Below are 13,811 nucleotides of genomic sequence, written 5' to 3'. Positions count from 1 at the left end.
AGGCCCCCCGCCGCTGGACTGGCATGTGGTACCTGACGTTTTTCCAGAATCTTGTCTTTACAGTCTGTGGTCCCTCTCTAAAGTCCCCTGACCAGCGAATGGCCCCGTGTTTCTGCTTAATAAATTGAATGGATTCTGGCATTTTCTCATAGTCTTGAATTTTCTCCAGTTCCAGCAGGACAACTTTAATTCCATCTTGGATGAGAGCATTGTACATGGCTATTTGCTCTTCAGACGAGTTGCCCAGCCAGCCAAAACCCAGTATTTCTCTGACTAAAATGATAATTAGTCTTCTGCTTTTCTTTATGTTTGCATTGGTGACTTCAACAATGTCTGCAAAACATGAACACAGTATAGTAAGTACAATTTCAGTTTATAATTATTCTCTCCATAATCAAAGCCGCACAGTTTGTCCCAACACATTCCCAAAGGTTCTTAATGCATTTTTCTTGCCTTCCTTAGATTAAAGGAATTTCCCATTTTACAGATCACCTCTAAAATTGGCCCACAAAAGTGGAATATTTTATATAAAACCCAGAAATGTTTGTCAAAATTCTAAAAATTTTCTGTTAAATCATTTGATCAAGACTACTCCTATTTTGGATGGGTCATAACAGAGGGAGGGGGATGGGGAATCTAGGATGGTAAAACAAAAGGCAAGGTATGCAGGACACAAGAATTGGGAAATTATTTGCTGAGAACATATATGTTGACGTGCTTGATTGAGCCAATGCACAGTATATCTTGGATGGAAAATTCATTTGTGTGTTGCGATGAGAAAAAAAAATTATAATAAAAAATAAACTATAAAAAAAAAGACTACTCCTATTTTATTGTTTCTGTTATAAAGAAACTACTGGGTTTAACCAGTTATTAAATTTTCCAAAACCAGGGCCAGCAGGTGGCATGGAATTTAAGGCTCTGGATCCCACATGGCCAACTACGCAGTTTGATTCTCAGACCCAGCCTGAAAATCATGCCAGCGCATGTGCACGTATGTTTGAAATCCTGAGAGGAGAATAAAGGAGAAGGACTTGTGGCATGGCCATCCCCACTAAAGAGAGGGGGATGATTTCTCACTTTCCCTCTCTCCCTCTACCTCTCTCTCTCTGGTGAGTGCATGAGCCCTATAGCAAAAAAAACAAATGAACAAAATTTCCCAAACTACATAAAAATCCAACAAAATGTGAGAGAAGTGAATACTTTGCATTTTATAAATGTTAAAATCATCATCAGACACCACTGAAGAAGTTCTTAAAATCAACCACCATGTGCACCTATGCCCCAGTCTTCTAAAAAGATGAAACCAAAACTAGCAATTAGATTCACAACAGAAAGCCTTTTACTTTTTTCCCCCTTTTATATACATACCTTCCCCAACGTAGTCATCCCTTCCATAAATGAATAGCTTATATCCACACTGTTTTTCCAAGACCTCAGGCAAGACTTTAAACACGAATATATCCGAATCAGAGGTGGACATTTCCCCAAGGGTCTTTGGATATAGTATATATGCATCATAGGTCTTCCCATCTGAAGCTAAAGTGAAAATACAATGCACTTAGAATGAAGACATAAAGAAAGACATTTGATAAAGTTGTTATTATAAATATGCACTTCATGATGAATTATCAACCTTTTTGTGCAATGGTATGACTAAAGCAGCAGTCCCAGGAGTGCAATATTTTTATTTATTTGCATTGTTTTGTTTTGTTTTGTTTTTTTGCTTTTGGGCACACAAGCTCACCAGAGAGAGAGACAGAGGGAAAGTGAGAAAGCATCTTCCAGGGAGGATGGCCAAACTGAAATCCCTTCTCCATCTCCTTTTGGGATTTTGAAAATGCACACACATGTGCCCAGCAGGTTTTTCAGGCTACCTTGTCCAGGACGCGAACCACATAGTCAGCCATGTGGGATCAAGCTGCCTTAACCACCATGCCACTGGCTGGCAAGCAATACTCTTTTGAAGTGTTCATTTCTTATAAGGTTTCTCCGTACTGTGTTTTACAATGGAGTTGTTCATATATTTTATTTGATGGCCCTTCACATACTCTCAGTATGGAACGATCTTGATCTCCCAGTTCTTTTCTTCCCCAAAGGCCCCAGCCCTGGCTTCTATCCATTCTTCCTTTTACATATTACTGTGGTATTCATTTTTGGCAAGGTTTAAACAAAAGAGAGAGACCTCCCTGAAGCATGATAGTCTTGCCATTTCTTTCCGTGGAAGGCAGATCATGAAGTACTCTTGTCCTAAACAATGTGGACCATGCCCTCAGCAATGATTTGAGAGTCACTGAATTTGCAAACGGACGCTGTAAACACCTGTTCATCTTTCCAAAACAAATGCTAAAGTAGCTTGAAAAGCAGTGGTATTTAGCTTAGTCCGTTATGACACTATAATTGTGTGTAAGAATAGCTACTATTCTTGTATAAGCCCCCTTTAATTTTAAAACATAAGTAAAAACTCTTTTAGCCATCATCTTCTTCTTCTAATGATTGCCCCTCTCCAACAAGACAATATTGCACAGAATACACACAAAATTATACCTTTTGGGGGGAGAAAATCATAGCAGGAATCCCTATACCAAAGCACAATGTCAACCTTGAAGATTTTGTAGATGAAAACTGAACATATAATTATGACAGTTAACATGACAAATGCACCAATCACATGATTCTGGAAATCAGGGACTGTAGAAGAAAAGAAGGGAAAAATATTAGAACCAATCGAAAAGAATTAAAAATTTAAGCATAGCAAACTGATCATTTTCATCACAGAGAAATCATATTTAGGACTGGCCTACATTCAGATGGTACTCATTTATTCATCATTATCATTTCATAGAAGTTTGATACTAATGTACAAAGCATGGATACTACATACAACTAAACAGCATTCTATTAAGTTTCCACACAAACAACATAATACACACACACACACACACACACACACACCACAATACTGAAGACCATAGTACAGAGCACTTGATAATAAAACAAAAGTCAAAATCATTCAAAAGGCCACAAAAATCCACTGAAGTAGGTTGGGAAAAGACAAAGACTAAGATAGGAAAGAGAGAAGGTTTAGGGGATATTTCACATTTTCACATTCTCCCAGCTTCTCTCTCCAATTATCCACCCAAAGACTACAGAGGAGGAGGGAAAGAAGTATAAGGTACAGAGTTAGGGGTAGAGAATAAGGGGAAGAGAGGAAGGGAAAGTAAGAGGAAAGAAGAAAGTACCTTCCAAATGTCAGGGACTATGTAGGAATCCATAAAAAAAATCACAAACTCCAGGACTTTTTCCATTTATATCTTTGAACCATATGAAATTGATTTTAGTATGAAGTAGAAATGAAGATATACTATTTTACATATCAATATCTAACTGGCCCAACTGATAATTCACAGTTATAATCTTAATTACGATAGCTTCATGCAAGATCATGATATCTGTACTGTAAATCCTCCAGATTTACTGTTCTTATGTAGGACTACCTTTATTATTTTAGTCCTTTCTATTTCCCTATGAATTTTATAATAAAACTATCAATTTACAGGTGTGCTCACAACACACCCACACTTGCATAAACCCTTATGAGATTTTGACTGAAATTATTTAGACTCTATAGATTCATTTGAGCAGAACTGACACCTTTACAATGCTGAGTCTTTCAATCTATGAACATTGTATATCTCTCCATTCACTAAGGTCTTCTCTAGTTTACCTCATATATATATTTTTAGTTTGTATTATCAAGGTTTTGAGCAGTTTTGACTAAACTTATTATTAAGTACTTGATTTTTGATGCTACGGTAAATATTATCTTTTAAATTTAATCTCTATTTGTACATTGTTGGTACTTAGACCTAAATAGAAATTACACAGTATATAAATCAAGATTATCTCAATATTCTTACTAAATTAGTTTATTTATTCTAGTAGTTTGTAGGTCTTTTCAGATATTCTTCCATGTTCATATTTATCAATATCTTATTTTTAATTAAACTACACATTATCTTAAAATGCTTTCATATTGTGTTTTGATTATACCAATTCCTGAAAACTAACCACTTCTGACAGCCTCTTTGGAGAATGTCTTCTTGGATAAAGAGTGGGGTAAAAAGAAAGCAGCAGGACAGTCAGGTTTCCTAGGAGAAGGGATAATTCAGACACAAAGTGAAAGAGGAATAGAAATTACCCAGGTGAAGAGGAAGTAAAGAGTGCTCCAGGCAAAAGAAACAGGATTGCAAAATGCGAGGTTATGGAATTCTACTATAGTAAAAGATAACTGCATTTTAAATAGTTTGTTGTTTACCTGGATGAATCAATTGCACATATGCTTCATCATTACCCTTTGTGTTCTTGGCGATACAGGTAAATGGATATAGATAAAATCTACTTTCAACTTCTGAAATATTAAGCATTGTGATGACTATGCTCCTCCTTTTGTTTAAAGTATTTTCCACACTGTTCAAAGAAGAGAGGGGAAAGTTGTGTAAGTGAATTGCATCAACTATAAATGAGATACCTGCCTTACATCTTTATTTGTAACATAAACTGTAGCTGAAATAATCACCTGCCCAAATCATAGGCATAACTATCAGCCTGTTGGTAACTCTGATCTGAGATTTTATATCCCCAAGATCATTACCAGTAACAGACTCAGTAGCAGAGAAGCCAAATCAAAATGACCAGCTTCCAAGAATTAAAATACAGACATAGTGTTCTGGCTTCCATGGGGAACAGAGAATATATTGATCAAGAGTAGACTGGAGCAGATGACAGGGCTTTGCAGGTGATGTGAAAGAGAAGTAAGAGGAAGTGGGGGGGATCCCTGTCCTGTGGGAGGTGACAGGGAGTCAGGGGATCCTTTTCCTCCGGAGGGCAATGGGAAGCCAGCAGACTTTTGAGCAGCAGAATGCCTGATTACTGACTCCATTTAATGAGTCTTTTCCAAACTACTTAGAAAATATGAAGAGTAATTCAGGAAAATTGCTTCACAGGAGTGTTGCAACAAGGATAACTGAATTACAAGAAAGGCTTCTCAGAAGTTTGGAATCTGTACCACAGTGACATGTTTTTACCTTAAATGTGTAAAATCTTACAAATCCTGTTTAGTTTAGCAAAATTCAAAATAGGCAGCAAAGGGTTAGGACCAATGAACCGCAAACTAACTCTGACTATTAGATTAAACCATCAAGGCTATTCACAATATGATATGGAATCTAATACCAAAATGTGAGTGGCTTTTAACATACGTACAAGTCATAGTCTTCAACCAGCACTGTATCGTCTTCACTAATTCCTGACCCATTCCACTTCCAGTAGACATTGTCACTCTCCTCGCCGGTGACATTACAGATCAATTGTATTTGGGATCCTATGAAACAGTGTAGTTTTATTTATAGCACTAATTGGTTTTTATTCTACTCTGTCTATCTAGATAAATAAATGGCTATCCGATCAAAATTTTAAATTATAGAAAGCGCAAAGAAAACGGTGAATTGCTTTTATGCCCACTTCCTGGAGATAATCACTATTAATAGTTTTATGTACCTCATTTGTTATCTTCTCTCTGTGAAAGTTTGCAGCTTTTAATGGGATCTTATTTTTTAATTACTATGAATTAGAAATTTCAACCCATATGATTAGTCTTCAAAACAGATTGTTTCATGGCTACTATTCCAGATACACTATGACATTTTCCTGTTGCCAAACATAATTTGCGTCTAATTCTTCATTATTATGATAATATTCCAATGAATATTCTTACACACAGTATTTGTACATATCCTGAAGTATTACTCCAAGTAAAAATCTGCAAGTAAAATTAAAGAAGATACATATATATACACATATATTCATATATGTATATTTATATGTGTATATACAAATCCCAAATGGATGAGGTCATACCACAGTTCTTTCTCCATTTCTCCATCCTGTTCACATTTGGACACATACCCACAGGCGCCCAGCATGTTTTTCAGGCTGCCAAGGCCAGGAACTCCCTTAACCACCAGGCTATGAGGTTCTCCCGGAAAGATATACTTTTTTTTCTTTTTAAAAAAATTTACATAGGGAATGGACCAGCAGTTAGCATAATGGCTATGTCACTGGACTCCCACATAGTCAACCGCAGTTTGCGTCCCAGACCCGGTGGCTTAAACTCACGCTGGGCATGTGTGCGTGCATGCCCGAGATCCCAAGAGGAGAATGGAGGAGAAGGGATTGCAGTGTGGCCATCCTCCTTGGGGGGTGATTTCTCACTTTCTGTCTCTCTTTGTCTCTTGGGGGGTGATTTCTCACTTTCTGTCTCTCGTTGTCTGTCGGTTGAGCACACACGCTCTATAGCAAAAAACTCAAAAAAAAAAAAATTTATAAAGGGACCAGCAGATGGGATAATGGTTAGGTCGCTGGACTCTCACATGGGAGACCGCAGTTAGAATTCCAGACCTGGCGGCTTGAAACTCATGCCTGGTGTGTGTGTGTGCACGCCCCAAATCCCAAAATGAGAATGGAGGAGAAGGGACTGCTGTGTGGCATCCCCCCTGGACGGGTGATTTCTCACTTTCTGTCTCTATGGCAAGTGCATGTGCCCTATAGCAAAAATCTCTCTCTCAAAAAAAATAATAAAACAAAGTACGTAATTAAATAAAATTTGCATTTAGTCACTGTACATCTTTACAGCATACAACATGGTTTTCCAAACCACACATGCAGTGCATGTTAGTCCAGTCACATATATTACCATGTTAATCATTCTCAACAGGGAGCTTGGCATCCTTATGTCTATTACATGTTGCCCTTTTCCTCAGCCCCTCAGTCCAGCCCCTTCCTGTACAGTCTCTGGTATCTACTCTTGCCCTCCCTGCTATTATAGCTTCAAGGAAGATACGCATTTTAAAAGCTTCTTTTCTCTCTTAAGTGAGACTAGGCCAGTCTACACTCTCTCCAGCAGTATGGACGAGCGCCATTTTCCCACACACTTCCATGTAATGACTGCTTATGATTAGTCATTGCCAACTGAGAGAACAAAACATATTCCATTTAAGTTTTCATTTGCCTTTCTTGAATTCATGGTGAATTAACATGTTTTGCATAAGCCTAGCACTCACTAGTATGTTCCTGTTTTTGTTTTATTTTTAGAGCTCTTAGTCCATCTGTCCATTCTTCAATCACATTCTCATATTGACCATACTGATGTAGAGGAATTCTCTTTATTTTTTCCTTAACTTTTCTAAAGATTTTTGTAATAAGGCACACGTGCTCATTGAAGAGAGACAGAGAGGGAAAGTGAGAGGTTACTCCCCCGGAGGGATGACCACAATGCAATCCCTTCCCATTCATTCTTCTCTTGGAATTTTTTTTTTTTTTTTCCGGAAAGGTTTTTGCTATAGGGCGCGTGCGCTCGACAGACAGAAAGAGACAGAGAGACAGAAAGTGAGAAATCACCCCTGGGGTGATGGTCACGCTGCAATCCCTTCTCCTCCATTCTCCTCCTGGGATCTTGGGCACGCACGCACACGCACCCAGCGTGAGTTTAAGCCACCGCGTCTGGGACTTGAACTGCGGTTGACTACGTGAGAGTCCAGCGACATAGCCAATAGGTTAACTGCTGGTCCCTCTTCTCTTGGAATTTTGAGCACACATGCCCATGTGTCCAGTGTCATTTTTCAAGTTGCCAGATCCAGGACTCAAACCATGGTTAGCCATGTGGGAGTCCGGCACCTTAACCACTATACCACCTGCTGGCCCCAAGGAGCTCTTTATTTGTCAAGGATATTAACTCTAGAATACATGAAAAAATATTCCAAAGGTTTTTCATAGCTATTTGCTTTCCTTTTACTTTTGTTTATAACAATTTTTTGATGTAGATTAAAAAAATTGTGGACATATTTATAAATTTTTCTTTATTTTACCCATTTTCATCATATTTTTTGTAAAAGCTCTCTCTATCACCAAACCAGAAAACTTTTATGTACATTTTCTTTTAGGTGTACAATGGTCTCACTGTTTTTTGTTTGGATGGCTTTGTTCTTTATCTAGAATATAATTCCTTTAGTATAAGGGAAAGCTTTAACTTAAGGTTTTACACAGATAGTTGTCAGAGCCACTGCTTGATGACAATTTTCCTCACCACTAATTTGTGATGCTGCCCTTATAAAGTAAATTCTCGATTAATGTCTTAAAATATTCTAACACTAAATTCCAGCATTATCTTAATACATCTTATCATTTTTTTTCTTCTAGGTAAATTACAGAATCATTGCCAGTTTTTAAGCACATTTATAATTTATTACAGTTCCAATAAATCCAGGGCCAGCAGGTGGCTTAGTGGTTAAGGATGCTGAACTCCCCCATGGCCTACCAAGGTTCAAGCCCTGGACCTGGCAGGTTGCGCTCTCTCTCTCTCTCTCTCTCTCTCTGTCCATCTTTGGTCAAAATAAGATAAATAAATAAATATAGTTAAATAACATAATTCTTTAAAAAAGAATTCCAATAAATCTATAATTTTGTGAGTCAACAGCTTTACATTTCAAAGGCTTCTTTATCTTTCCTTTAACTGATATTTCTCAAGATTGGTTTAATTATTGCCCCTTTTCAACCTTTTAATTTTTTTTATTCCAGTTACTTCCTTCCTCTTTAATACCACAAATATAGTATATCTGTTGATATTAATTATTTTTCATCTCCCAACACCAATATTGTCCCCATTGGAGACAATATCACTCCACCCCGTTTAACTTCCTGAGAATATATGCTTTAAATCTTAGTTTTCCTGAGATTAATACTTCAGAGTTTTACTTTTGGGTTTTGTTTGTTTGTTTGTTTTCATCTCTTATAAATCTCACATATTTTTGAAAGAGTTTGCTCAGAAATTGTATAGACATTCACTGTTGCAAATGGGATCTCTTTTTCCACTCCAGTTTACAGCTGGTTATGCTAAATAAGTCTAACATTTGAGAAAAGTAATGCTTTAACTGGCTAATTAATAAGATGGTAATTAAAATTTTTCTCAGTATTTCTCTTGGGATTTATAGGTAGATAATTATACAATCTGAAAATAATTTTAAAAATCTTTTTTGCTTTACAGTCAGCCTGCTTTGATTTTTTTTTCCTTCAGTTGCTTTAGTGTGCACTTCTAGGTCACATTAGGTAACACTGGTTATGTGAGTATCTTTGTCTTGCTCAAGATTTCAATAGGAAGGCCTACAGTACTTCACAATTAAGAATGTTGGGGACTATTGGTTTGCATTAATGTTATTTATTAAGTTAAGAAGGCATCCTTCAAGCTTTCTTTTTTTGATTCATTTTATTGATAATTAGTATTGAATCTTGTCAAATTCAGGATAATCCTATTATGGGGTGATTCATGCCTCTGGTCTATCATCCATGTGCCATGTGATGTATTAAAATAATAATTTTCTTTCATTTTTCCTTTTTATTTTGGTTCAAAGGCTTTACTATAGGGTGCATGCACTTGCCAGAGAGACAGAGATAAACAGAGAGACAGAAAGCGAGAAATCACCCCCCAGGGGAATGGCTACACTGCAATCTCCTCTCCTCCATTGTTCTCTCAGGATGTGGGGGAGGCTCACGCATGTGCCAGACATGAGTTTCAAGATTCTGGGTCCAGGACTCGGACTGCAGTAAGCCATGTGGGTTGTAACCACTGTGCCATCTGCTGGTCCCCAAATAATTGTTTTCTAATATGAAACTATTTATTTTTTTAATTTGGAGATCAGTGTAACCTAAGCTTCAGAACTCTCCCTTATATATCTCTAGAGCAAGAATTCTCAACAGGGACTACATGAAAAGTGCTTCTTGGGGAGGGAGGCAAAGAAATTTCCATTATTACAGTGGTTCATGGGCCTCCAACAGTCCGTAGAACATCAACAGCTAGGGACCAGTAGATGGCATAATGGTAAAGTAGCTGGACTCCCACATAGTTGACTGCGGTTCTAGTCCCAGCCCCAGTGGCTTATATCTTATGCTGGGCATATGTGCATGCATACCCAAAATCCCAAGAGGAGAATGGAGAAGAGACTGCGGCGTGGCCATCCTCTCTCTGGGGTATGTGTGTGTGTCTGTGTGTTTTACTTTTTTTTCTGCTTTCTATTTTCCTGTCTCTCTCTGTCTCTCCTGTGAGTGCATGAGTGCATGTGCCCTATACAAAATTCTCTCTCTAAGAAGAATGTCAACAGGTACAGATATACAGTATGACTGTGGTATTAAAACTCCGAGGAAGAGAAGGAAAGTAAAGGAGAAAAGGTCTAAAGATGTAGATTCCATTGACTGGTATTTATTTTGACATGTTTGTTTGCCTATACTTAAAAAAGTCTATTACCTTCCAGTTCCATAACTACTTAGCAAAGTACAGAATTCACATGTCACATGCATGTTCCTTCCAACCTCTGTGCAGATCATGGTCATGGAGTTACTCTCCCAGAAGAGAATTCTGAGGCTAGTCTGCTTTTTGATTCTCTGATATAAGAAGCTATTTTTACATCTGGATTAGTGGCTCCCGATGGAAGAACTCAGCAGCGATGGAAACGTTCCATATTTGTGCTACCTAACTTGGTAGTCACTCATCACAAGGGCCTAGTAAGCCCTTGAGTATGACTAATGTGACTAAGCTACTAATTTTTAATTTAACTACATTAATTGATTTGATTTAATTTTACAGGTGCATAGCTCCAGGTGGCTAGGAGTCAGTACACTGGACTATGCCGGTCTGGATACTTCGAAGATTTTCTATTCTTAAAATATATAGCATTTCCTAGCTTAGAAAAGTATTTTTGTAGAAGGACTACCATTTTTATGGCTTGTTGTCTTACTTTTCTAACTAAAAGCTTAGCTCTGGTCATAAGAAATCCATCCTGTGTCCATCAAATAAATTACATTTCTCTTTCTTTCTTTCTTTCTTTCTTTCTTTCTTTTTTTTAAGAGATTTTTACTATAGGGTGTGTGCACTTACCAGAGAGACAGAGACCAAAAGAGAGAAATCACTCCCCAGGGGGATGGCCATGCCTCAGTCCCTTCTCCTCCAGTCTCCTCTAGGGGTTTTGGTATGCATGCCCATATGCCCAGTGTGAGTTTTAAGTTGCCAGGTTCAGGATTCGAACTATAGTTGGCTACATGGAATCCAGCGATATAACCATTACGCCATCTGCTGGTCCCACATATCTTGTTTTTCAGCCTTTTGAACTTGCCTTTTGATTGATCTACTCTAGGGTAGTTAACTGTTCATACAAAAGTAGGGCTAAGAAAATTAGACAGGGTTGGGGACCAGCAGTTAGCATAATGACTATGTTGCTGGACTCCCATGTAGTTGACCATGGTTCGAGTCCCAGACCTGGTGGCTTAAACTCACGCTGGGCATGTGTGCGTGCATGCCCAAGATCTCGAGAGGAGAATGGAGGAGAAGGGATTGCAGCGTGGCCATCCCCCTGGGGGTGTGATTTCTCGCTTTCTCTCTCTCTGTCTCTCTCTGTCTTTCTGGCAAGCACACGTGCCCTATAGCAAAAACCTCTCCAAAAAAAAAAAAAAAATTAGACAGGGCTAGATTTTTGTCACAAGATGCAAGAACTCTAAATAAAACTAAATATAACTTGCGCCACCTTCTTCTGGCTTATGAACATATTCAGTAAATGGCTTAGGTTATGTGTAGCAATGTTACAATTTATCTTTTTGTTTGTTTGTCTTTTTAATTTGCTATAGGGTGCGTGTGCTTGCCAGAGAGAGACAGAAAGAATGAGAAGGAAAATGAGAAATCATACCCCACAGGGATTGGCCATGCCAGAATCCCTTCTCCTCCATTCTCCTCTCAGAATTTTGGGCATGCATGTGCATACCCAGTGTGTTTTTCAAACTACCAGATCCAGGAGTTGAACTGTGCATTGGCCATGTGGGAGCCATCCACCTTAACCACCATACCACCTGGCTAGACCAGAACCATTTACGTTAGTCTTAAATTCAAAATAATGATTTTGGCATATCTTGCTGGGCGTTTACTTACCCAAGACCACTTCCATTGTCTCATTAGCTGGACTCACAATTTTAGGCCTCAAGGGTCTGTTGTCCTCTGAAAGAAAAACATTCACGGGGACTTGTCAGTCTTGTTTGGATCAGAGTGCCACATGATGACAACAGTGAGACAAACATATGGAATGGCGTCACTCCAGAGATTGCCTTGGCTGCTCAAAGCATGTAAGGCAGGAGACGGGAGGCAAGAAAAGGAAGGAAGGCATCCCAGAGAACAAAACAGCATCTGCTATAAAGCTGGACCCTCCTGCACCCAGAGGGTTCTGACCTACTGAAAAGCACACATAGCTCTAGGACGTGGATCTCCAGACAAGTGGTTTTTATTAGAATTTGTGTTATATTTTTATATTTTTGCTATAGGGTGAATGTACTTGTCAGAGAGAGACAGAGAGAGGGGAAGCGAGAATAGGGGATGGCCATGCTCAAGTCCCTTTATTCCAGTCTCCTCTTGGAATTCTGGGCATGTACGCTCACACACCTGGCATGAGTTTCAAGCCTTTAGGTCCAGGACTCAAACCACACAATCAGCCATGTGGAGTCTAGTGCATTAACCTCCACTCCACCTGCCGGCTTGACAAATGCTTCTTTTAAAGCAAATCAAGAGACGAGACACGTGGAAAGGCATGTCCTTAAATTGGCATGGTTGGCCGAAGGACTAGTCAGTGCTACACTTGCGTGTATTTAGTAACTTGGGAATGACCCAATAATGAAACCTACAAGGTTTCAAAACAAGCTCTAGTTTATTAAAACAGGAAAAACATATTGAAGACCCTCCAAAAACTCTTAGAAGAAGAACAGCTTTTTTTTTTTTTTTGGAGGAATTTTCACTGTAGGGCGTGTGCGCTCGCCAGACAGACAGAGAGAGACATAGAGACAGAAAGCGAGAAATCACCCCCCGGGGGGGATGGTCACGCCGCAATCCCTTCTCCTCCATTCTCCTCTCGGGATCTTGGGCACACGCGCTCGGCGTGAGTTTTAAGCCATCGGGTCCGGGTCGACACGAACCGCGGTCGACTACGTGGGAGTCCAGCGACATAGCCATTACACTAACTGCTGGTTCCCAAGAAGAACAGCTTTAAGGGTTTATCTGTGGTCAAAAGAAACCATGCCTTGAATCCAGGCCTCTATGTGGTCCTAACATTTGGATAACATCCTCTTAGTAGTGCACACTACTGCAGCTGGATCTTGTTAAACATTTTTAATTCCAGAAATAAACAAAAAGTACTATGCATCATTGAGGTGGGTCTTGGGAAGAAAACAAATATTCCCTCACCCCTGAGTATATTGTTTCGGCAAATGAAATCATAATAGGAGACAGTCTTTCCTTCCTTCCTTCCTTCCTGTCTCTCCCTCTCCCTCTCTCTGTCTATTTTATTTATTTATTTATTTATTTATTTATTTATTTATTTGCGAAAGGGCCATGCCCTCACGAGAGAGAGAAGCAGAGGAGAAATCATATCCCATGGGGAATGGATCACACCACAATTCCTACTCTTCCAACTCCCCCTGTTTCCAGGATTTTGAACACTCACACAGATGCACCTGGCATGTTTCTCAAGCCATTGGGTCCAGAACTCAAACTGAATGGGTTGGCCACGTGAGATCCAGCTGCCTGTCTGGAGATGCCCTGGATACAGAGTATTTCAAACATACTTGACCTATTTTAAAAATCCCTGAGTACCCAGTTCTCCTTGCTGGTCTGATTGCGGAGGTTCAGAAAAGCTAGTCTGCAGTCACAGAGTGACCAGGGGCACGTATGA

At 39.0% G+C, this 13,811-nt stretch overlaps 1 protein-coding gene across 10 annotated transcripts in view; it reads right to left on the bottom strand.

The window, feature by feature from the left end:
* IL1R1 (interleukin 1 receptor type 1) overlaps positions 1-13,811 on the bottom strand; it is a 91,572-nt gene that overhangs the window by 1,619 nt on the left and 76,142 nt on the right. For all 10 annotated transcript variants that reach the window (XM_027767515.1, XM_027767508.1, XM_027767506.1 and 7 more), the window contains 6 exons: positions 12,026-12,091; positions 5,266-5,383; positions 4,319-4,470; positions 2,548-2,691; positions 1,372-1,539; positions 2-333 (listed from right to left, as the gene is read on the bottom strand). In XM_027767515.1, the coding sequence (XP_027623316.1) occupies positions 2-333; positions 1,372-1,539; positions 2,548-2,691; positions 4,319-4,470; positions 5,266-5,383; positions 12,026-12,091 (980 nt within the window). The remainder of the gene's footprint in view (position 1; positions 334-1,371; positions 1,540-2,547; positions 2,692-4,318; positions 4,471-5,265; positions 5,384-12,025; positions 12,092-13,811) is intronic.

The sequence above is a fragment of the Tupaia chinensis genome, unplaced genomic scaffold (assembly GCF_000334495.1).
Source record: "Tupaia chinensis unplaced genomic scaffold, TupChi_1.0 Scaffold144276_1, whole genome shotgun sequence".
Classification (NCBI taxonomy): Eukaryota; Metazoa; Chordata; class Mammalia; order Scandentia; family Tupaiidae; genus Tupaia; species Tupaia belangeri.
This window is presented reverse-complemented; position numbering and strand designations above follow the sequence as displayed.